This window comes from Nerophis ophidion, linkage group LG06 (assembly GCF_033978795.1).
Source record: "Nerophis ophidion isolate RoL-2023_Sa linkage group LG06, RoL_Noph_v1.0, whole genome shotgun sequence".
In the NCBI taxonomy this organism is placed as follows: domain Eukaryota; kingdom Metazoa; phylum Chordata; class Actinopteri; order Syngnathiformes; family Syngnathidae; genus Nerophis; species Nerophis ophidion.
The window spans coordinates 77,950,033-77,975,053 of NC_084616.1; the positions used below are offsets into that span (position 1 = coordinate 77,950,033).

The 25,021-nt window shown below is 40.3% G+C and overlaps 1 protein-coding gene across 1 annotated transcript; it reads left to right on the forward strand.

Annotated features, from left to right (window-relative positions):
• The first annotated feature begins 1,782 nt into the window (after positions 1-1,782).
• Positions 1,783-25,007, forward strand: sars1 (seryl-tRNA synthetase 1). Its single transcript, XM_061904898.1, has 11 exons — positions 1,783-1,971; positions 5,170-5,240; positions 5,319-5,399; positions 5,474-5,632; positions 9,081-9,224; positions 9,324-9,479; positions 12,151-12,372; positions 12,446-12,575; positions 14,936-15,093; positions 22,952-23,081; positions 24,345-25,007. Exons 1-11 carry the CDS (start codon positions 1,836-1,838, stop codon positions 24,488-24,490), a joined length of 1,533 nt encoding a protein of 510 aa, XP_061760882.1. The 5' UTR covers positions 1,783-1,835; the 3' UTR covers positions 24,491-25,007.
• Positions 25,008-25,021: the final 14 nt, after the last annotated feature.

Below are 25,021 nucleotides of genomic sequence, written 5' to 3' on the forward strand. Positions count from 1 at the left end.
ATTTATAATATTTTAATAATTTAACTGTCTTTATAATGAAATTCCATACATTTTATTAAAATGTTGCTGGGTTAGTTATTCGGTTAATCAACTTTTGGAGAAAATATTGTATTTGACGTTATTGAAAATAAATAATTTTACTTACATTCTCACCATTCTGACGCTTTGGTGGGTTGCCAGTATTTTCAGGATCCTTCTTTTGATTTTAGACAAACAACATTAAACATAGCGATATAAACCACTTTTAAATTACAATATTTTGATGGTATTATAGTTATATTTTGTGTAGCTTGTCAATAAAACATTGTTAGTAATGAAGAGGAGTTGATTTAAATCAGGGGTCACCAACACCAGGTCGCCCGTAAGGACCAGATGAGTCACCCCCTGGCCTGTTCTAAAAATAGCTCACATAGCAGCACTTACCAGTGAGCTGCCTCTATTTTTTGAGACCAGCTTGCGAGTAAATAAAAAACTCAAATAGAATTTGAAAATCCAAGAAAATATTTTAAAGACTTGGTCTTCACTTGTTTAAATACATTCATTTATTTTTTTACTTTGCTTCTTATAACTTTCAGAAAGATAATTTTAGAGAAAAAATACAACCTTAAAAATAATTTTAGGATTTTTAAACACATATACCTTTTTACCTTTTAAATTCCTTCCTCTTCTTTCCTGACAATTTAAATCAATGTTCAAGTAATTTTTTTGTTGTTGTTGTAAAGAATAATAAATACATTTTAATTTAATTCTTCCTTTTAGCTTCTGTTTTTTCGACAAATAATATTTGTGAAATCTTTCCTCAAACTTATTATGATTAAAATTTAAAAAAATTAGTCCGGCAAATCTAGAAAATCTTTAGAATCAAATTTAAATCTTATTTCAAAGTCTTTTGAATTTTTTTTTTTTTTAAATACATAGCTTGGTCCAATTTGTTTTGTATTCTAACAAAATGCAGATTGGATTTTAACCTATTTAAAACATATCATCAAAATTCTAAAATGTATCTTAATCAGGAAAAATTACTAATAATGTTCCATAAATTCTTTTTTTTATTTTTTCAAAAACATTTGAATTAGCTAGTTTTTCTCTTCTTTTTTCGGTTGAATTTTGAATTTTTAAGAGTCGAAATAAGACAAACTATGTTTCAAAATGTAATTAATTTTTTTTCCTGTTTTCTCTTCTTCAAACCGTTCAATTAGGTGTTTTTTCCATCATTTATTCTCTACAAAAAACCTTCCGTAAAAGGAAAAAAAATGTACGACGGAAAGACAGACAGAAATACCCATTTTTTAAATGTATACATAGATTTATTTATTAAAGGTAAATTGAGCAAATTGGCTATTTCTGACAATTTATTTAAGTGTGTATCAAACTGGTAGCCCTTCACATTAATTGCTCTCGGTTTCAAAAGTTGGTGCCCCCTGCTATAAAGTATTCTTTATAATGAAATTCTATTAAAAAAAATTAAATGTTGCTGGGTTAGTTATTCGGTTAATCAACTTTGGGGGATAATATTGTATTTGACGTTATTAAAAAGAAATAACTTTACTTGCATTCCCACCATTCTGACGCTTTGGTGGGTTGCCAGTATTTTCAGAATCCTTCTTTTGATTTTAGACAAACAACATTAAACATAGCGATATAAACTAAATTTAAATTAAAATATTTTGACGGTATTATAGTCATATTTTGTGTAGCTTGTAAATAAAACATTGTTAGTAATGAAGAGGAGTTGACTAAAATGATTATTTTTTATCGGTGATGAGCGGTGTCTGGCAACCCGGCTAGGCGGCAGCAGTCGTGGCCAAACAGGCAGTCAGCGTGGAAGTGCGACCATGGTGCTCGACTTGGACCTCTTTCGAACCGACAAAGGCGGCGACCCCGAAATTATCCGGGAGGTCCAAAGAAAGCGTTTCAAAGATGTCACGCTCGTCGACAAACTGGTCGCCGCGGACACAGAATGGAGAAAGTGTAAGTTGTTTTTTTTCCCCCCCACGGAAGCTAATGCTAAGCAGGCTAACGCAAGCGACGCTGACGTCATCACCGGGCGGAAAGGAGCTCACGCCACACTCCCTTGAAAATGTGAATGATTTTCATGTTTATCATCCACTTGTATTTTAAAAGTGTTCTTAATTGATAACTGACATGTTTACATCTTTATTAGGATTAGAGCAATAATTCGGCGTTAAATTGCACGAAGAATACTCTCGGAAAATGAGCTTTTAGGCGATGTTTCTTCTAAATCTGCAGTGACTTAAAGGCCAGAATGATGCAGCGACTTAAACAGAACTTTAACTAAGTTAGCAGCAAATCTTCTTGTGCTGGGTTGGTTTTATCCACCCCGAACATACCCAATTTCATCCACTTTGAGCTTGAGGTGACTTAATTTTAACGAGCATTGTTATTAAGCGTTTTAGTAGGGTTTATTGTAAAGTCGCAAGCTCCAGATGTTAGTACGCAATGGGGCTAACATCTTAGCAAATGCAGCAATTTTAATGGTACACACTGCTATCATTACTTATTTCAAGTCAAAAATGTACACTCTATTGCGTATCCTTGTTCAATTTAAAAATAATGGCGCTGTAAATAGCTTTATGTTGAGCTGTTGCAATCCCCAGCTAGCAGGTTGTCAGCACCACCCACCTATGTCATTGTGACCCACACTTTGCTTAAAGGCCTACTGAAATGAGATGTTCTTATTTAAACGGGAATAGCAGGTCCATGCTATGTGTCATACTTGATTATTTTGCGGTATTGCCATATTTTTGCTGAAAGGATTTAGTAGAAAACATCCTCGATAAAGTTTGCAACTTTTGGTTGCTAATAAAAAAGCCTTGCCTTTACCTTTATGTGCGCGTGACGTCACGAGTTGTGGAGCGCCACACATATTCACATTGTTTATAATAGGAGCCACCAGCAGTAAGAGCAATTTCGGACTGAGAAAGCGACAATTTACCCATTAATTTGAGCGAGGATGAATGATTTTTGAATTAGGATATTGATAGTGAAGGACTAGAAAAAAGAAAAAAAATAGCGACGACTCCGGGCAGCGGCAGTGTGAGCGTTTCAGATGTATTTAGACACATTTACTAGGATAATTCTGGAAGATCCCTTATCTGCTTATTGTTTTAATAGTGTTTTAGTGAGATTTTAAAGATTGTAAAGACATACCTCGAGGTCGGATTAGCCGAGGAGCTAAGCTCACAGCTGCCTTATTTGACAGCTGCTGCAGGACGACGAATAATCCACTGATCTCTCCGGTAAGATATATATCACAATTTCCCCATCCAAAAACATGCTGGTTGACGCAGAGAAAACATGTTCGCTTGACCGCTCTGCTTCGCAACAAACAAAGAAACACCGGCTGTGTCTCGGTGCTAAAGACTGCTGCAATCCACCGCTTTCCACCAACAGCATTGTTCTTTATAGTCTCCAATTATTAAATGAACAAATTGCAAAAGATTCAGCAACACAGATGTCCAAAATACTGTGTAAATACGCCATGAAAAGAGACGACTTTTAGCCGTGTTTGGTGCTGCGCTAATATTTCCTGACAGTCCGTGACGTCACGCATACGCGACATCATTCTGCGACGTTTTCAACAAGAAACTCGCGGGAGATTTAAAATGGCAATTTAGTAAACTAAAGCGGCCGTATTGGCATGTGTTGCAATGTTAATACTTCATCATTGATATATAAACTATCAGACTGCGTGGTCGGTATTAGTGGGTTTCAGTAGGCCTTTAATATCGCGATATTTTTATGCCATATCGCGATATACGATATATATCTCGATATTTTTCCTTTGCCTTGAATGAACATTTGATGCATATAATCACAGAAATATGCTGATTAAATGTGTCTACTTTAAAAGATTCTTCTTCATACTGCATTAAAGGCCTACTGAAAGCCACTACTAGCGACCACACAGTCTGATAGTTTATATATCAATGATGAAATATTAACATTGCAACACATGCCAATACGGCCTTTTTAGTTTACTAAATTGCAATTTTAAATTTCGTGCCAAGTATCCTGTTGAAACATCTTGGTATGATGACGTGTGCGCCTGACGTCACAGATTGTAGCGGACATTTTGATCCAGCACCGATCAGAGCTATAAGTGGTCTGCTTTAATCGCATAATTCCACAGTATTCTGGACGTCTGTGTTGCTGAATCTTTTGCAATTTGTTCAATTAATAATGGAGACGTCAAAGAAGAAAGATGTAGGTGGAAAGCGGTGTATTGCGGCTGCCTTTAGCAACACAAACACAGCCGGTGTTTCCTTGTTTACATTCCCGAAGGTGAAGCTTTACTATGGAACAGAGCGGTCAAGCGAAAATGGTTCTCTATCACATGTCAACCGGCAGGTTTCGGTGAGAAAATTGTGGTAATAAGTCGGCTCTTACCGTAGACATGAGCGGAGCTTGCGTCGTTCCTCGTGCACCTGTCAAAGAGGCAGCTGCGGACTCTCTTGCCTCCTCCGACCGGCCGGGGAGGAGGGGGGGGAAAAAGCTCAGCCTGGCCCGACCGGCTGCCTTCGCCTCGTCGGGAAACGTGGCTTCCCTCAGAGACACTGGCGGTCGCCACACCCCTCCGACTTTCAGGTACGACCATATAATCTCACTAAAACACTAGTAACACAATAAGCAGATAATGGATTTTCCAGAATGATCCTAGTAAATGTGTCTAATAACATCTGAATCGCTTCCACTGCCCTCTCTTTTTTTTTTTTCCTAGTCCTTCACTCTCACTATCCTCATCTACAAGTCTTTCATCCTCGCTCAAATTAACGGGGAAATCGTCGCTTTCTCGGTCAGAATAGCTCTCGCTGCTGGTGGCTCACATTATAAACAATGTTCAGATATGAGGAGCTCCACAACCCGTGACGTCACGCGCACATCGTCTGCTACTTCCGGTACAGGCAAGGCTTTTTTATTAGCGACCAAAAGTTGCGAACTTTATCGTCGATTTTCTCTACTCAATCCTTTCAGCAAGAATATGACAATATGGCGAAATGATCAAGTATGACACATAGAATGGACCTGCTATCCCCGTTTAAACAAGAAAATCTAATTTCAGTAGGCCTTTAAATTGTGTTTGTGTGTCATGCCTTTTTAGCAACATATCATGATGCACCACTCACTCTGTCCCCTTTCTCCAAACAGGCCGCTTCACTGCAGACAACCTCAATAAAGCAAAGAACCTCTGCAGCAAGAGCATTGGGGAAAAAATGAAGGTATTGACGCACCGTGACAATGCATGAGAAAGTCAACACATTTGAGACACGAGTAAAATGTGCCGTTTCTGACCAAAGCGAAAAGAACCGGTCGGGGAGGATGAGTCTTTACCCGAAGCGGCGCAGAACCTGGAAGCCCTCACGGCAGAAACGTTCTCGGTACGTGCGTGTTTGCGCCCGCATCAAACGCATCTTTGAAAAGCATAATTGTTGTCTTCCTCGCTGTGTTGCAGGCACTGACAGTGACCCAAATCAAGAAGGTGCGAGCGCTGGTCGATGAAGCCATGGTGAAAACCGACAGTGACCGACTGAAGCTGGAGGGGGAGCGCTTCTCCTACCTGCGGGAGATCGGCAACCTCCTGCACCCGTCTGTGCCCATCAGCAACGACGAGGTGGGTGGTTCCATTCTATGGCGGAAGATCCAGCTTTTTTCCCACCACAAAACAACATTTTGAACAATTTCCATAATTGACGCAGTTGCTTCCAACTAGGGCTGGGCGATATATCGATATACTCGGGTTTGTCTCTGTGCGATATAGAAAATTACTATATCGTGATATTGGAGTATACATTCTCACGCAGTTGCTTTTTGCTGCTGGCATTACACTACAGGCACTCCTCGCTCTTTCTTGTCTCTCCTCCTCACAGACAGACAAGCGCACCTTCTTACATACGTCACATACGTATACGCCCTCGCGGAGCAGAGAGGTAGCAGCGTGGGTAACGTTAGCTGTGATGCTTGCGGAGGGGTGCGAGTGGTAATAGATAGATAGATAGTACTTTATTGATTCCTTCAGGAGAGTTCCTTCAGGAAAATTAAAATTCCAGCAGCAGTGAACAGAGTTGAGATCAATTTAAATAAAAGTAAAAAGTAAATAATGGGGTTTTAAATGGAAACAAAATAGAGAAATATTACAATAAGAATAAAAACTAAAAAGCAACAATGGGAATAACAATATAACAGTAAAATAAGAATATAACAAGACAAAGTAGGCAGTAGTGACCATGTTATGAAAACGTATTGCACTGTTAATGTTTTGCATCCCCTGTCATCCTAGTACCCCCCACCCCCCGTCCCAGAGAGGAGTTGTACAGTCTAATGGCGTGTGGGACAAAGGAGTTCTTGAGTCTATTAGTCCTGCACTTGGGATGAAGCAGTCTAGAACTGAACAGGCTCCTCTGGCTCCTGATAACACTATGCAGAGGGTGACTGGCATCATCCAGGATGCTCACTAGTTTGTCAACAGTCCTCTTCTCTGCCACCCTCACCAGTGAGTCCAGTTTCATTCCCATTGTAGAACCGGCCCGCCTGATCAGTTTCTCAAGTCTGGAGCTGTCCTTCTTAGATGTACTGCCCCCCCCAGCACACTACCATGTAGAACAGAACACTGGCAACCACAGACTGGTAGTACATCCACAGGAGTTTTCTACAAATGTTGAAGGAGTGCAGTCTCCTGAGGAAGTACAGCCTGCTCTGTCCTTTCTTGTACTGGTGGTCCGTCTTAACAGTCCAGTCCAGCTTATTGTCCACCCAAACCCCGAGGTACTTGAATGAGTCCACGGTCTCTACCTCAACTCCCTCGATCACAATAGGTTGTGACCGTGGACTCGACCTCCCAAAGTCAATGACCAGCTCCTTGGTCTTTGATGGATTGAGCTGCAAGAGGTTCGTGTGGCACCAGACAACAAAATCCCTCATCAGATTCCAAAACTCCTCCTCTCTGCCGTCCCTGATGCACCCGACGATGGCTGTGTCATCCGCGTACTTCTGGATGTGACACATCTCTGAGTTGTAGCAGAAGTCAGCGGTGTACAGGGTGAAGAGAAGAGGGGCCAGCACCGTTCCCTGCGGTGCTCCGGTGCTGCTGATCAGTGTCAGACGTGATGTCCTTCAGTCTGACAGACTGTGGCCTGTCGGTGAGGTAGTTCGAAATCCAGGCAACCAGGCAGGGGTCCACTCGCATTTTGTAGAGATTGTCCTGAAGGAGGCGGGGCTGGATGGTATTAATACGAGAGAGAGAAGGTGCGAATCTAGTAACGAATGAAGGAAGAATTAATTCCCCCCAAAAAACATTAAAATTGCAATTTTATCATGGCAATGTAACTATATGTTACTTACATTTAAAAACAAAAACAAGATACTGTTTAGCCTGCAACCAGGTAATAAATAATATTGATCCAAACGAAAGAAAACGACTCATTAAGAATAATACATTGAGTGGCAATGTGTTTACCAATTCAACACATTTATTTGAAAGGTATTAATTGGAGGAGTGACGTTTGATTTTGGACAAACAATTTGTAAATGCTAACATGTCCTCACAAGTGTTTGAATAAAACATTCCTCATGTAAGTTAAAAGTATAAGATGGTGTTAGCTACCAACATTTACTTACATCGTTTGTTGTTTCTGCTTGTTTGCTGTTCTTCAAGATTAAGGATGTGTTCTGGTAATGTACTGCATTATTTATTTTGTGCTATTGTGAAATGCCAGGTCCGTTTGACAATACAAATATTTCACCTAGGGCTGGGCGATATATATACGATATATCGCAGGTTTCTCTCAGTGCGATATAGAAAATGACTATCGTAATACTTAATTTTATGTTCTCACGCAGTTGCTTTATGCTGCGTGCTTTACATCACTGTAATTTCTCACTCCTCCTTGTCTCTCCTTCTCACAGAGACAGAAAACAAGCCCACCTTCTCACATACGTCACATGGTGTCGCGTGTCTAGCGTCATACGCTCTCGCTGACCCGAGAGGTAGCTGCATGGCTAACGTTAGCTGAGGGCATTAAAATAGAGGCGTTTCTCACTCCTCCTCATCTCTCCTTCTCACAGAGACGTAAAACAAGCCCACCTTCTTACATACGTCACATACTGTCGCGTGTCCAGCGTATTACGCTCTCGCCGACCAGAGAGGTAGCAGCATGGCTAACGTTAGCTGAGGCAGGTCGTACAAGCAGAGCAGAGCTTGTGACAATACAAGAGAGAGAAGGTGCAAAACTGATCACAAATGGAGGAAGAACAATACAGTAAATGCCCAAAATAAAGAGCAGGGGATCCATCATCTGGCGGTGGTTTGGCTTCAAGTGGGAAGATATTCAGCAGACAACGGCAATATGCAAAGTATGCAGCAGAAGTGTTGCTACAAAAAGGTAGCAACACTATTAATTTGTTCTTTCATTTAAAAAGTCACCCGTGAGAGAATGAAGAGTATTTAATAAATACAGGTTTGGTCATTTGACTTAGTTGTGATTTCCCTCTCTGCATGAAAGTTTAAAAGTAGCATTTATTAATGCAGTATGAAGAAGAATGTTTTAATGTAGACACATAATCATCATACTGTTGTGATTATATGCATTAAGTTTTCATTCAAGGCCAAGGCAAAATATCATAATATACATCGTATATCGCAATATGGCATAAAAATATCGCGATATCAATAAAATCCAATATCGCCCAGCCCTAATTTCAGCACATTGTACAATTTGTTATTATCATTTTTTTTAAATTATCAAAAAACATTTGAGAGCTTCTCTCATCTTCTTTGGGCCTTTTGCTCTCTTTCTCCCTCTTCTTTGGGACATCTGTTTCAGCACTTGGCTTGTCCCGCCACACTCACTCACACACTACACGGGGTAAGGTCCATACCATTGTGTGTGCACACGAGGGCAATGCACCTACCTCCATTGGCATGTCTGGATTGTATATTTTTTTAACAACTAACCAAATAATAATAAAAACATGCAAATCAAAGATTGTTTTAAATGGAATCAATTGATGAATCGTGGCGGATGTAGCTGCTTGTGTCTGAGCTGTCCAGTGCTTGTCTGCAGGATGCAGACAACAAGGTGGAGCGTACGTGGGGCGACTGCGGCACACAGAAGAAGTACTCCCACGTCGACTTGGTGGTCATGATTGACGGCTTCGAAGGGGACAAGGGGGCCGTCGTGGCCGGGAGCAGAGGTTACTTCCTAAAGGTGAGCCTTTTTTTTTTTTAGGTCCATGTTAGTTTCATTTGCACCCTAAGAAGTGACTTTCTATAGTTGACGTTTTCGCATTATGTGTGTTGAGTTTAGGGCCCGCTGGTGTTCCTGGAGCAGGCTCTGATCAACTACGCCATGAGGATCCTACACAGCAAGAACTACACCATGCTGTACACACCCTTCTTTATGAGGAAGGAGGTCATGCAGGAGGTGGCCCAGCTCAGCCAGTTTGATGACGAGCTCTACAAGGTACAACAGCTCCAATCACTTGATTACATCAAAACTAATTGGACTTACTGTATTTCTGTTTCAGTTTCAGTTTATTTTCAGTCTAACAAAAACATATTCAAACATAGATCACGATTCAAGAATGAATAACATGAGTGAAACAGGCAGAAGCTAAAAAGCTTATATACCCAACATACAATTTTTTACATTCAATTAAGTTACCTTTTCTAATAATTCTGCAACACAAAAAGAAATATAGTCATTCAGCATCCACATTCAAGCTGCCCCCCAACAAACAATACAAAAATATGTACCTACACACATGCACTTTTTTGTAAATAGATAAACATACATACCTTCTAAATACAACATTTAACCAAACAAACATACATTTCTAGTTCACATAACTTTTTAAAATACTTTGTGACATGTTCATTTTGAAATTAAATACTGAGTCACTCATTTGTATTTCTTTACCAACAGAATTCCACAAATTAACACCGAGAACAGATAAACATCTACGTTTAACAACTAGTCTTGCTTTTGGTAAAATAAACTTAGATTCATCTCTTAGATTGTATTTGCTGGTCTGTAGAGAGAAGTATTTTTGAATTCCTTCTGGAAGAGTATTTATTTTTGCTTTGAACATTATCTTTGTTATTTTATAATAAACAATATCTTGAAATTTCATAAGTTTTGATTTAACAAATAATGGATGGGTGTGGTCATAATATCCTGCTTTGTTTATTAGCCGTACAGCTTTTTTTTGCAGCAAAACAATATCATTAGTTATGGTTTTAAAAGTGGTTCCCCAGAGTTCTACACAGTATGTCATGTATGGAAGTATCAAAGTATAATAAATTGTTAACAAAGAATTATAATTAAGTAATTTTTTAGTTTTATACAAAACATCAAGTGTTTTGATATTTTTGTTTTTATATAATTTACATGTTGTCTCCATGATAATTTATAATCAATTATAACTCCCAAAAACTTAGTATCAAAGACACGCTCAATTTTATCTCCATTTATTTTAATATTTACTTCATTAGATACCTCAGTTTTGGTACCAAATATCATAAATTTAGTTTTAGCAATATTAAGTGATAATTTATTCATATCAAACCAGTTTTTAAGCACTGTCATTTCTTGTTCTATTTTTACCAAAAGTTCATTAAATTTTTTTCCAGAACAAAGGATAGTTGTATCATCAGCAAACATAACAAATGTTAAGAAACTTGATGCATCCTTTCCTTGAATTGCCGCCGGGGCGCTAATTAATTTAAAACCTCTTCTCACTCCTGCGCTTACCAAAGGCATGCAGTAAAAGTAAGCATGCGCTTATTATTTTAAAACCTCTTCTCACTCTGGCACTTACCAAAGGCATACAGTAAAAATTTGAGTGTGATGTAAGGATACCATCATGAAAAGCACATTTAATAAAAAACATTTTGTTATGGTCTTACCTTTTACTTATAAATGAAGTCCATGCACAGCTCCTTCTGATCAAAAGCATCGATAGCTTGTTTATAGAAGTCTTCCTTATCTTTCTTCAGTTTTAAAAGTCTCTCTGTCTCGATGGAGATCTTCCTTTATTACCTCCTGCTTCGATTGTAAGTCCAGTTTAGAAAACTGCTATCAGACCGCTGCTATCAAGTGCAGGCGACGATAGAATTAACCTCGGACAACTCCCCCTCCCGTTCTGCTCCGTGGGTGATCTCTTTATCCCACCGCTGCCACCATGAAGTGTTATTGTATAAATAATACACTGGGTATTTAGGACTGGAACATGTTTTATTTCAGCCCGGTTGTTTACATAGCCAGCATAGGAGTGTTACATCCTTAAAGGTCCGTTGTGCACCCCCGCGTCATATCCGTCCCAGCACATATCACGTCACTCATTGACACTTCTTCTGCAGCCGAGTAGTCGTAAGAGAGGATCACTAGCGCCCTCTACCACCAGGAGGCGGGAGTCATTTAATGACTCATATTTGACAGACGCAGCTACGGTATTGTGACGGTCTCAAGCCGTCGTCTTGCGGGTTCCCAGGACCACCAAGGAAGGACATGGCTTGAGCAGTTTGACTTTGTTTATTTTTCAATAAAACCTCAGTCCAGGACGCTCTTCCGCTCCTCCTCTCCGCTCGCTTGCCGTCGTCGCCTCCTCGCGTGCCCTGCCTGTCTGTCGGACCGTCTGCTCCACCTCTCCACAGGTATATTAATTAAACATAGCTGCTTACTTTTCTTTTTAGCATACCGGTATTCAATAGCTTGGACCTTAAATCCTACTGAATAGCTCTTAATCTTCTTCCCTTTATGCAATTTCAAATTACCGGTATTGAAATCAGCCTCCTCCATTTTGAAAATGATGACAGGGGAAGTGTCACTCGAGACGACACGAGTATGACCCGACGGTAATGCTGAGCATGCGCTAATTATTTTGCTAAGCGAGTTTGGCCCGGCAATAATTCAAGGCAGGTGCATACTATATGCCCGGCGGCAATTCAAGGAAATACGGTATTCAAACCTCCGAAGTAACAATTAAGTCTGAAATTCTACAGACCTGTAGATTGTTTCCTTTTAAAGGTGAGGTGTGAAGAGCTGGAAGACTGTCTTCAACCATAAACGCCAGGATGTTCTCATACAAGCAATCGTCATCTTATGTCCTCCCTTTTGCCTTTCCCCCCCCAAGGTGATCGGTAAGAGCAGCGAGCGGGCCGACGACAGCTCGGTCGACGAGAAGTATCTGATTGCCACCTCTGAGCAGCCCATCGCCGCCTTCCTGCGGGACGAGTGGCTCAAGCCAGAGGACCTACCCATGCGCTATGGCGGCTTCTCCACCTGCTTCAGACAGGAAGTGGGCTCTCACGGCCGAGACACGCGCGGCATCTTCCGTGTGCACCAGTTTGAGAAGGTAGGCACTTTCCAGAAACGAGCAGAACACCTGTCATGCTGTCGAGATGATAATCATAATTTTCCCTCCTTAGATTGAGCAGTTTGTTTACGCTTCGCCACATGACAATAAATCCTGGGAGATGTTCGATGAAATGATCGGGACTGCGGAGGATTTCTATAAATCGCTTGTCATTCCTTATCGCATTGTCAACATCGTCTCTGGTAGGTTTGACTTTGCATTCATATCGTCGCAGATAGCTCCTGTCTTCTAGATCAGTGTTTTTCACCCACTGTGCCACGGCACACTAGATACAGTTTGGTGTGCCGTGGGACATTATCTGATTTCACCTATTTGGGTTAAAAATATTTTTTGCAAACCAGTAGTTATAATCCGCAAATAATGTGCCATTGTTGAGTGTCTGCACTGTCTGGAGATCAGCAGAGTAACCGTGTAATACTATTCCATATCAGTAGGTGGCAGCAGGTAGCTAATTGCTTCGTAGATGTAGATGTGGAGGCAAGGTGCAGGTAAAAAGGTATCTAATGCTTATACAAAAAATAAACAAGAGGTGAGTTCCCTTAAGACAGGGGTCGGCAACCCGCGGCTCCAGCTCTAATGTGGCTCAGCTGCATAATTGCCGACCTCCCCCCGATTATCCCGAGAGATTTCTGGAGTTTAATGCCTCTCACAAAAATCACCCGGGGCCAACGTTCTCTGATTTTCACCTAGTCAATAATATTGAGGGCGTGCCCTGATGGCAATGCCTTCACAGTCCTGTAAAACTTGTCGTCGCGCCCTTTTTTTTCACCATGCTATCTGCGTGCCAGCCGGTCATATTTAGTATGCAGCCTCTGTTGATACACGAAAGTGACTGCAAGGCATACTTGATCAACAGCCATACAGGTTACACTGAGAGTTGTGATATAAACAACTTTAACACTCTTACTAATATGCGCCACACTGTGAACCCACACCAAACAAGAATGACAAACACATTTCGGGAGAACATCCGCATTGTAACACAACATTAACACAACAGAACAAATACCCAGAATCCCATGCATCCCTAACTCTTCCGGGCTACATTATACACCCCCGCTAGCACCAAACCCCGCCCACCTCAACCGACGCACGGAAGGCGGGGGGATTTGGTGCTAGCGGGGGTGTATAATGTAGCCCGAAAGAGTTAGGGATGCATGGGATTCTGGGTGTTTGTCTGTTGTGTTTATGCTGTGTTACAGTGAGGATATTCTCCCGAAATGTGTTTGTCATTTTTGTTTGGTGTGGGTTCACAGTGTGGCGCATATTAGTAAGTGTTAAAGTTGTTTATGTCACAACTCTCAGTGTAACCTGTATGGCTGTTGAACAAGTATGCGTTGCAGTCGTTTAAGTGTGTCTATTGAAGCCACATACGACTTGTGGCTGGGCTGGGCTAGATATGTATACATGTTGTAGAGGGCGTAAAGGTAGCGCCTTCATAGCACGCCCGTATTAATGTTGTTAGGGCGAAAATCAGTAGACATTCGCGAGAATAGTTGCTCTGAAATTCTGGAGTTTCCTGGAAATTTTGGGAGCGTTGGCAGGTGTGATGCTGTCAAGAGGCATTCATTTAAAACTTGCAGGCCGTACTAACATTAAATTTTCATATTAAGGTGCGGGCCGCGTGTCTGAGACCTCTGGTTAATACATAGCACAAAGCAAAAAAAAACAACTCTGTATGCAGTGTTATTTCATTTTAAATTTCAAAAGAGTTTTGTGGCTCCCATTGTTTTCTTTATTTTGTGAAATGGGTCAAAATGGCTCTAAGAAAAGGCATTGAAGCTTAGGGAAGGCTAAGTAGAACAAAACTAAAACTGAACTGGCTACAAAGTAAACAAAAACAGAATGCTGGACGACCGCAAAAACTTACTGTGTAGCAGAGACGGCGTCCACAATGTACATCCGAACATAACATGACAATCAACAATTTCCCCACAAAGAAGGATAAAAACAACTGAAATTGAAAATGATTGCTAAAACAAAGCAGGTGTGGGGAAGAGCGGTCAAGGAAGACATGAAACTGCTACAGGAAAATACCAAATAAAGACAAAAAGCCACCAAAATAGGAGAGCAAGACAAGAACTAAAACAATACACACAGGAAAACAGCAAAAAAAAACTTAAAATAAGTCACGGCGTGATGTGACAGGTGGTGACAGTACACCTACTTTGAGACAAGAGCTATAGTCATGCATGCTTGGTGATGGTTTGAAGTCACATCCAACAGTTGCGACAACAAAAGTTTTATTGTCAATATCGGCTGCTGAGTTTAATTTTTTTAATGATTTCTGCTGGTGTGTGCATCCGCATTTTTTCAATGAAAATGTTCCTTGACTCAAAAATGATTGAAAAACGCTGTTCTAGATGATCTTTGACTTATCTATTTCCATGAACACTTTCATGACTGGAGTCTGTTGACCAATCAGTGAACAATAGTTTGTCTAGCTCCACCCTTGAACAAACGTTTGTAAGAATAAAAGCCTCCTCAACAAGAAACCTTCAAATGAGGTAATTAGGCTTATTTTGTTTTCATTTGTTCTTAGGTGCCCTTAATCACGCCGCCAGTAAGAAGCTGGATCTGGAGGCCTGGTTCCCCGGTTCCAGTGCTTTCAGAGAGCTGGTCTCGTGCTCAAACTGCACCGACTACCAGGCCAGGCGCCTGCGTATCCGCTACGGGCAGACCAAAAAGATGATGGACAAGGTGAGAGTGTAACAATTACCTATCACCAGCTATGGCAGGATGTTGGATGTCAGTACTTAGCAGCAACCATCAGAGGGCGCAACTGACCTCAGGGCCAGTTAGTGTAACTGCCTTAGAGGGGAACTGCGCTGTTTTGGGAGAATTTTGCCTCTCGTTCACAATCCTTATGAGGGACAAGAATGTTTTTTTGCATTCTAAAATGTAAAAATCGTCTTGTTCTCGGTAGCTCGCAATGTAGCTAATGGTAGCAATAAATTCTATCTCTAAATCACTTTAAAACTGCAGTCAACAGTACTTAACTTACGTTCCATAACCTGTATAATAACCAAGCTGTGGCGACATTGTTATTGTAAGAGCGAACACTGAGGAACTTTTTTTCCCAGCGTACTAACACATCAGCATGCTTCGGTAAAATCTAACTACGGCAAGAGAAGACCTCACGTCTATGACAACTGGAGTTTGAGTTTGTAATAGGGCTGGGCGATATTGGCTTTTATTAATGTCGCAATATTTTTATGACATATTGCGATATACGACATATTACGATATTTTGCCTTGGCTTTGATTGAACACTTGATGCATATAATCACAGCAGTATGATGATTTTTATGTGTCTACATTAAAACAATCTTCTTCATACTGCATTAATATATACTCATGTCAAACTTTCATGCAGAGGAGGAAATCACAACTAAGTCAATTTACCAAAACTGTATGTGTTAAAGTTATTAGCAGGTGACTTTTCAAATGATGCTACATATTAGCAGTACTGCTACTTTTGGGAGCAACGCTTGTGCCCCACACTTGACAAATTAAGGTTGTCTATTCGACATATTCCCGCTTGAAGCGGAAGCATCGGCAGACGATGGACCCCGTGCTGTTTAGCTCTGTTGGTAGAGTGGCCGTGCCAGCAACTTGAGGGTTGCAGGTTCGATTCCCGCTTCTGCCATCCTAGTCACTGCCGTTGTGTCCTCGGGCAAGACACTTTACCCACCTGCTCCCAGTGCCACCCACACTGGTTTGAATGTAACTTAGATATTGGGTTTCACTATGTAAAGCGCTTTGAGTCACTTGAGAAAAAGCGCTATATAAATATAATTCATTTCACTTCACTGTTTTTCTTGGGAATTAGTTCTTCCTTCATTTGTTACTAGGGGTGCAACGGATCAAAAAACTCACGGTTCGGATCGTTTCTCGGATCAGAGTCACGGATCGGATAATTTTTCGGATCAGCAAAAAAAAAAAAAAAAGACAAGACAAATAAAAAAAGTTTCGTCATTTTATTTTGTAACACTTTTAAATTATTAAATTAAAATATATAAAATCAAGTTAAAGTGCACAAGGCATAATATCTTATTTTTAACATAATTAATGAAAAACAGTGCCACACTTTAAACTTGGACCAATGACCATTAATAAAAAAAGCAAAAACAATCTAAAGTGCAACATAAGAATGCACAACATCCATCCATCCATCTTCTTCCGCTTATCCGAGGTTGGGTTGCGGGGGCAGCAGCCTAAGCAGGGAAACTCAGACTTCCCTCTCCCCAGCCACTTCATCTAGCTCTTCTCAGGGGATCCCGAGGTGTTCCCAGGCCAACCGGGAGACATAGTCTCTAGAATGCACAACAGCTTCCTTTAAACATAGGTAGTGAAATAAATCTTGCCATCTGGAGTGATGCTGCTGTCTTCCACGCTTGGAGCCATGGATTGTAGTATCCTTGTTTTCAGTGGCAGGATCATTGACACATGGTGAAATTTCAGTGCTCAGCAGAGATGTAACAGTTTTGAGGGGTTTAAGCACCTGGAGGACCTCCTCTGCCACTCTCACATCATCATCAGACAGGGCGATGATGTCTTTGACATGTGTCTTCAGTGTCTTGTGGGTCAATGCAGAGTATATAGCTGCCTGATGCTCCAACATATCAAAAGTGAAGTTCCACCTTGTTGGGACATCAGGTATGAGCTTATGAGGAGGCAGCTTTAGCATTTCTTACTTTGTCTTAAGCACATGAGCAGCTGTTGTGCTTGGGTGGAAGTAGGAAACCTTCCTGATCCTCCCAAGGAGGCGCTCCATCCTATTGACTGAGATGTGATGCCAAATTCACTACATGTGCAAAGCACCCTTCCTGTGGTCCCAGTCCTGCCTCATTCACTGCATTTATTTGAGTTGGGATATCTTTATCTTCCATTCCTCCACTGCTTGTGTCAGTACCTGCGCAAGGTGACTCTCGTAGAGGGGGCGTGTGTTCTTCATCTCCCACTCTGCTGTGATGAAATGATCGCTTATGGTCACAGAGTTCCCCTGGACCTCCACCCTTCTGTCGTGAGCGCAACAGATGACGCTCGGGATAGTTCGTCCACAACTTTTTTCTTCTCTTGCTCATAAAAATCTGGCACAATCTCATCGCTGAAGTTGTCGTAATGTGGCTGACGCACTTTCAGCATGTGTTTAAAACCCTCGTTTTGCACAATGGAGTCTGCACCTATAAAAGCACGGGGCGTTCAAGTCCCTCCGTTACTCCGCTCGCCATTACCACGCTGTGAGAACAACTTTTTTTTTTTTTTTTTTCATAAATCAGCCCGAAGATATCGATCCGAACGGCTCACGGATCAATGTTGATCCGTTGCACCACTATTTGTTACCATATTCACACCCTCTTTCTCTCGTATTACCACTCGACTGGGATGAGACTCAGCACCTCTGAGTCCGCTAGCATCACAGCTAACGTGAGCCACGCCGCTACCTCTGCTGGGCGATGGCGTATATGTACAGGTATGTGACGTATGACGTGACAGTATGTGACGTATGTAAAAACCCGCGCTTACACTCTGTGAGAAGGAGACACAAGGAGTGAGAAGAGCCTGTAGTGTAATGCCCGCAGCTAAAAGCAACTGCGTGAGAACATATACTCGAATATTACGATATAGTTATTTTCTATATTGCACGGAGTCAAACCTGCGATGTATTGCATATATCGATATATCGCCCAGCCCTAGTTTATAATGCACAACATTGCATCAGGTCACCAATCTGTACTAACTGAAAAACATGAACAATCATTTTACAGTATCTATAAAGTTTCATGTTTTGTTTGTACACAGCTAGCCAGACAGCATATGTACTCAATCAATCAATCAATGTTTATTTATATAGCCCCAAATCACAAATGTCTCAAAGGACTGTACAAATCATTACGACTACAACATCCTCGGAAGAACCCACAAAAGGGCAAGGAAAACTCACACCCAGTGGGCAGGGAGAATTCACATCCAGTGGGACGCCAGTGACAATGCTGACTATGAGAAACCTTGGAGAGGACCTCAGATGTGGGCAACCCCCCCCTCTAAGGGACTGAAAGCAATGGATGTGGAGCGGGTCTAACATGATACTGTGAAAGTTCAATCCATAGTGGCTCCAACACAGCCGCGAGAGTTCAGTTCAAAGCGGATCCAAGACAGCAGCAAGAGTCCCGTCCACAGGAAACCATCCCAAGCGGAGGCGGATCAGCAGCGTAGAGATGTCCCTAACCGATACACGGGTGAGCGGTCCATCCTGGGTCCCAACGAGTGGTCCATCCTGGGTCTCGACTCTGTACTTCATCCATGGTCATCGGACCGGACCCCCTCCACAAGGGAGGGGGGGACATAGGAGAAAAAAGAAAAGAAGCGGCAGATCAACTGGTCTAAAAAGGAGGTCTATTTAAAGGCTAGAGTATACAAATAAGTTTTAAGGTGAGACTTAAATGCTTCTACTGAGGTAGCATCTCGAACTGTTACCGGGAGGGCATTCCAGAGTACTGGAGCCCGAACGGAAAACGCTCCATAGCCCGCAGACTTAGTGGTAATAACACGCATGACGTGCTGCGTGCATGATGATCAATATACACTATATTGCCAAAAGTATTTGGCCACCTGCCTTTACTCGCATATGAACTTGAAGTGCCATCCCACGGAATTGTCCAAAATCTTCTGGAGTATTTTAAAAGTTCATTTCACCGGAACTAAGGGGACAAGCCCAACTCCTGAAAAACAACCCCACACCACAATTCCTCCTCCACCAAATTTCACACTCTGCACAATGCAGTCTGCAATGTAGCGTTCTCCTGGCAACCTCCAAACCCAGACTGGTCCATCAGATTGCCGGATGGAAAAGCGTAATTCATCACTCCAGAGAAGCCGTCTCCACCAGTGTTAATTTTGACAGCAAAATTTGATTTAGTTTTAGTCATAGTCTTTCGACTAAAATGTAATTTAGTTTTTGTCATAATTTAGTTAATTAAATTGTTTTAGTTTTAGTCTAGTTTTACTTGACGAAATATCATAAGATTATAGTCGACGAAAACTACAGTAGATTTAGTGGACTAAAGGGTAATATGTAAACTTTCCCTTCAATTTCTGAAAGTCAAAGCAAAACAGCGGGAAAATCACCGATACAAGTTGTATTTTGATGAAAATCATGTCTCAAATTTAGTATTTCACGAGTAAGCCGTGTAATAAACGGGATAACGTCGAGTGAGTTGTATGTTGTGGAAAATGCTGACCTGTGTGTGGATTTCGGGGTGATTGGACTGTAAATGTCACTTCAAGTTTGTTGTGTTTTTCCCCGTAATCCTGGCGCTGCATTTCTTACACTGCGTCTTGTTATCTTTGACGTCAAATATAAAATGTCCCCATATGTCCTCTCTCCTCTTCCTCCCCGGCGTTGACATGTTGTCTTCTGCAGCGCGTTCCCGGGTCAGTTTCAAACGTAAACTACGTTTACGTAACTTCCTTACCACGTCACTCTGATTGGTTCTCTTCCCAACTCCTCCCGCCTCTTCCTAACGAAATGAGTTCCGATTGGATCTCGTCTCTGGCAGACATTTTCGTCTCGTTTTTATTCGTCCTCGTCTTACTCCACGTAAATTATTGTTTATTTAGTTATTGTCTCGTTTTAGTCAGAAAGAAAAGGTCGTTGACGATAACTATGGTGAAAATTTTTCGTCAACAAAATTAAAACTGATCTCCACTGCTTTAGAGCAGTGGTTTTCAAATGGGGGTACGTGAGATTTTTTTAAAAATATTCTAAAAATAGCAACAATTCAAAAATCCGTTATAAATATATTTATTGAATAATACTTCAACAAAATGTGAATGTAAGTTCATAAACTGTGAAAATAAAATGCAAAAATGACAGCTAGATTTTTTGTGGACATGTTCCCTGAATATTGATGTTAAGATTTCTTCTTTTGTGAAGAAATGTTTAGAATGAAGTTGATGGATCTCTATTACAATCCCCAACGAGGGCACTTTAAGTTGATGATTACTTCTATGTGTAGAAATCTTTATTTATAATTGAATCACTTGTTTATTTTTCAACAAGTTTTCAGCTATTTTTATATATTTTTTTCCAAATAGTTCAGGAAAGACCACTACAAATGAGCAATATTTTGCACTGTTATACAATTTTAAAAAACAGGAACTGATGACATAGTGCTGTATTTGACTTCTTTATCTCTTTTTTTCAACCAAAAATTTTTTGCTCTGATTAGGGAGTACTTGAATTAAAAAAAAGTTCACAGGGGGTACATCACTGAAAAAAGGTTGAGAACCACTGCTCTAGAGTACAGTGGCAACGTGCTTTACACCACTGCATCCCACGCTTTACATTGGTGATGTATGGCTTAGATGCAGCTGCTCGGCCATGGAAACCCATTCCATGAAGCTCTACGTGGACTAATTGGAAGGTCACATGAAGTTTGGAGCTTTGTAGCAACTGACTGTGCAGAAAGTCTTTGCACTATGCACTTCAGCATCCGCTGACGCTTCTGTCAGTTTACGTGGCCTACCACTTGGTGGCTGACTTGCTGTTGTTCCCAAACTCTTCACTTTTTTTATAATAAAGTTGACTTTGGAATATTTAGGAGCGAGGAAACTTCACGACTGGATTTGTTGCACAGTTGGCATCCTAAGAAAGTTCCTCGCTGGACATCAATGAGAGCGGCCCATTCGTTCACAAATGTTTGTAGAAAAAGTCTCCATGCCTAAGTGCTTGGTTTTATAGGACACCTGATTCTCATTATTTGGATGGGTGACCTAATACTTTTGGCAGTATAGTGACTTACTAGATGGACAGTTGTTCGTCTGGTCCAGTTTTTATCCTATTTTTGGGTAAGCAATCTGTTTCTATCCAAATAGTTGGGCTCCAAGTTCCACATTTACAGTGTCAAAGAAAACTTTCACCTCACTCTCTCGGCTTCCGTCTGCTCCAACGTCTCCCCCTGCCTTCGTGCTCGCTTCACGAAGCAGCAGTTCATTGTCAGTATCTTATTCAGGGTTGTGAATCCTTATTTGTCCAAAAGTAGTCGTTTTCGTTGTCTGTTATTATCTGCCATGATTAAAAAAACACTTGTGTTTGATTCCGGAGGTAGGAACACACATTTGTTGCCATAAATCGGAAGTGCGCTGCTAAGGAAAAAAATCAATATGCTGAAGAAATCAGTTCTGGCATTGATTAAAATGGTCAAAATACTGTAAATATTGAACATATTACCTATTGTTATGAACATGTCTGTTACTACATTATATACCGTATTTCCTTGAATTGCCGCCGGGCATATAGTATGCGCCTGCCTTGAATTACCGCCGGGTCAAACTCGTGACGTCACGAGTGACACTTCCCCTGTCATCATTTTCAAAATGGAGGAGGCTGATTTCAATACTGGTAATTTGAAATCGCATAAAGGGAAGAAAATTAAGAGCTATTCAGTAGGACTTAAGGTCCAAGCTATTGAATATGCTAAAAAGAACAGTAAGCAGCTATGTTTTATTAATATACCGTAGCTGCGTCCGTCAAATATGAGTCATTAAATGACTCCTGCCTCCTGGTGATAGAGGGCGCTAGTGATCATTCTTGCGACTACTCGGCTGCAGAAGAAGTGACAATGAGTGACGTGATATGTGCTGGGACGGATATGACGCGGGGAGTCCACGATGGACCGTTTAGGATGTAACACTCCTATGCTGGCTATGTAAACAACCGGGCTGGAATAAAGCACGTTCCAGTCCTAAATACCCAGTGTATTATTTATACAATAACACTTCATGGTGGCAGCGGTGGGATAAAGAGATCACCCACGGAGCAGAACGGGAGGGGGAGTTGTCCGAGGATAATTCTGTCATCGCCCGCACTTGAGGAGCCAAGCTAACTGATAGCAGCGGTCTGATAGCAGTTTTCTAAACTGGACTTTTAATGGAAGCAGGAGGTAATAAAGGAAGATCTCCATCGAGACAGAGAGACTTTTAAAACTGAAGAAAGATAAGGAAGACTTCTATAAACAAGTTATCGATGCTTTTGATCAGATGGAGCTGGCATGGACTTCATTCATAATTAAAGGTAAGACCATATAAATATTTTTTTTTTATTAAATGTGCTTTTCGTGATTGTATCCTCACATCACAGTCAAATTTTTACCGCATGCCTTTGGTAAGCGCAGGAGTGAGAAGTGGTTTTAAATTAATTAGCGCCCCGGTGGCAATTCAAGGAAATACGGTATATATATAGACTGGCAGTGTGTATATAAAAAAATTGAAGTATTTTGAAGTTGTTCTAGAGGGCTTTGAAAGCTACAAGGTTGACATCTTTCCATGTTTTTTTCATCATATTTAAAATCCTAAAAAAATAAAGACGTGTGTTCTTGTCCTTCATAATTGTGAACGATAGGCAAAATTCTCCGAAAAAGTGGAATTCCCCTTTAAAAGCAGATTTAAGTTTGAAAAAAGACAACAATCCGGAAGATAGAAGCTCTTGAAACAGTCTTTTTATTTATATACATTTGTAAAAATCTAAAACCCTTTCCTGCTTCTGTGTTTTCAGGCAGAGTTTGTTCACATGTTGAACGCAACCATGTGCGCCACCACACGAGTGATGTGCGCCATTCTGGAGAATTACCAGACGGAGGAAGGTATTGTCGTTCCAGAGAAGCTCAGGGAATTCATGCCTCCTGGTAAGCAAATACAACCGGACTTAAGTGCTTCCACAATCTAACCGTTTGATTAACAATCAACAACTTGATCCAATGTCCAACAATTGAAAATTATAATTTTCGATTAGATAGGCTCCAGCTCCCCCAGCAACCCTGAAGGGAATAAGCGGTAGAAAATGGATGGATGTTTATCATAATTGGAAATATTTTTTTAGTTTAATATTTCCTCTTTATTTTATTTTTTTAATTTATATATTTTTTATGCCTGTTAAATCTACTCTGCAACAAATTTAAACTCTTATTGATTATATTATGATTACATTTTATTTGTCAATTTGTTTAATGTATGTAAAATGTATTTTGATTCTTTAAAAAAAAAAAAAAATTCTCATACACAAATGCATATTAACGTATTTATAATTTTGATTACATTAGAGATTTTTTTTCAAATAAACTAAATAGGTAAATGTACCTTTTTAGTCGTATATATCTTCTTACTCTACTGCATATTAATGAATTATTAATAAAATGTTAATTACATTTAAAATGTATTTTTCAATTAAATTATTGTAATTTAAAAAAAAAAAAGTGTTTTTTTATTCCTTTTTGTATAATTGTATTTTACACTACTAGGCGCCAGCGACCCCAAAAGGGAATAAGCGGTAGGAAATGGATGGATGGATGGACTACTGCACATTAATAACTTCATTAAATTTTGATTAAATTTAAAATGTATTTTTAGATTAAATTAATTCATCTAATATTAATGTATTTTTATTCCCCCTATATATAATTTTAGATTACTTATTAATTTCATTTTAATTACATTTAAGATTTACATGAATGTGAGTGTGAATGTTGTCTGTCTATCTGTGTTGGCCCTGCGATGAGGTGGCGACTTGTCCAGGGTGTACGCCGCCTTCCGCCCGATTGTAGCTGAGATAGGCACCAGCGCCCCCCGCAATCCCCCAAAGGGGAATAAGCGGTAGAAAATGGATGGATGGATTTAATAGATTAAAACATTTTTTTTTACCTTATATATATTTTTACACTGTACTGCATAATAACATAATGAAATGTTGATAACATTAAAATGTTTTTTTTTCTCAGTTAAATACATTTATCTAAAAAAATTTTTTTTTATTCTCCGTATGACATCTTCTTTTACACTACAACTTAATTTACTATAGTTATATATTTCTGTAAAAGTAAAGTTCAACAATTAAAATCTCAAAGCATTCAATACCACTTTTGTCCACTTGTCTGTGCTGTTTACCCCCCCAGGTTTGACAGAGCTCATCAAGTTTGTCAAACCCGCTCCCATCGACCAGGAGATGATCAAAAAGACAAAGAAACAGAAGAACAAGCAGGCGGGAGATCAGCAAACCCTCAACAACGCCGTGGAGGAAATGTCCGTCAACGACTCTTAGATACGGAAAGAAAATAAAAATGATGGGATGGAGCCCTCTGAAGGAATACAAAATGAGTCTTATTACCCGTATTGGTTCTCCAAAGCATCTGGCTCTTGTCTCCATGTCATCATTGAGTACAAAAACAGACAAAGGGATCACTCTGTGTGCTGTCATACTTCCACATGCCTACTTTCTCACATTCAGGGTCTAAAATGATGTACGATGGGATGTCTGGAATCTTCAGCTACTTGTTAAAGACCAAAAACATTCTTTTTTATTTTATTTTTCCAACAAATCTGCTAGAATCTAAAGTAAATATCTGGTTTTGGTTTACGCTCGGAATCATCCCTCATGTTGCATATTTTTATCATGTCAACCATTGGGCTCTTCTACCTACGGGAATTATGACGTGTCTTACTGTAAGCATGTATAAAAGACCGATCATGGAAGGTATGTGTGTGTGTGTCTTTAAATGCCACCGGTCACCATGGATATGTGATAAGACGTAATAAAGAAGACACAAGTAAGTCATTAACTCTGGCAGACTTT

Coding starts and splice junctions, on each gene's coding strand:
- sars1 (XM_061904898.1), top strand. CDS start 1,836: ATGGTGCTCGACTTGGACCTCTTTCGAACCGACAAAGGCGGCGACCCC. Junction 12,576..14,935: donor CATTGTCAACATCGTCTCTG/GTAGGTTTGACT, acceptor ATTTGTTCTTAG/GTGCCCTTAATCACGCCGCC. Junction 15,094..22,951: donor CCAAAAAGATGATGGACAAG/GTGAGAGTGTAA, acceptor CTGTGTTTTCAG/GCAGAGTTTGTTCACATGTT.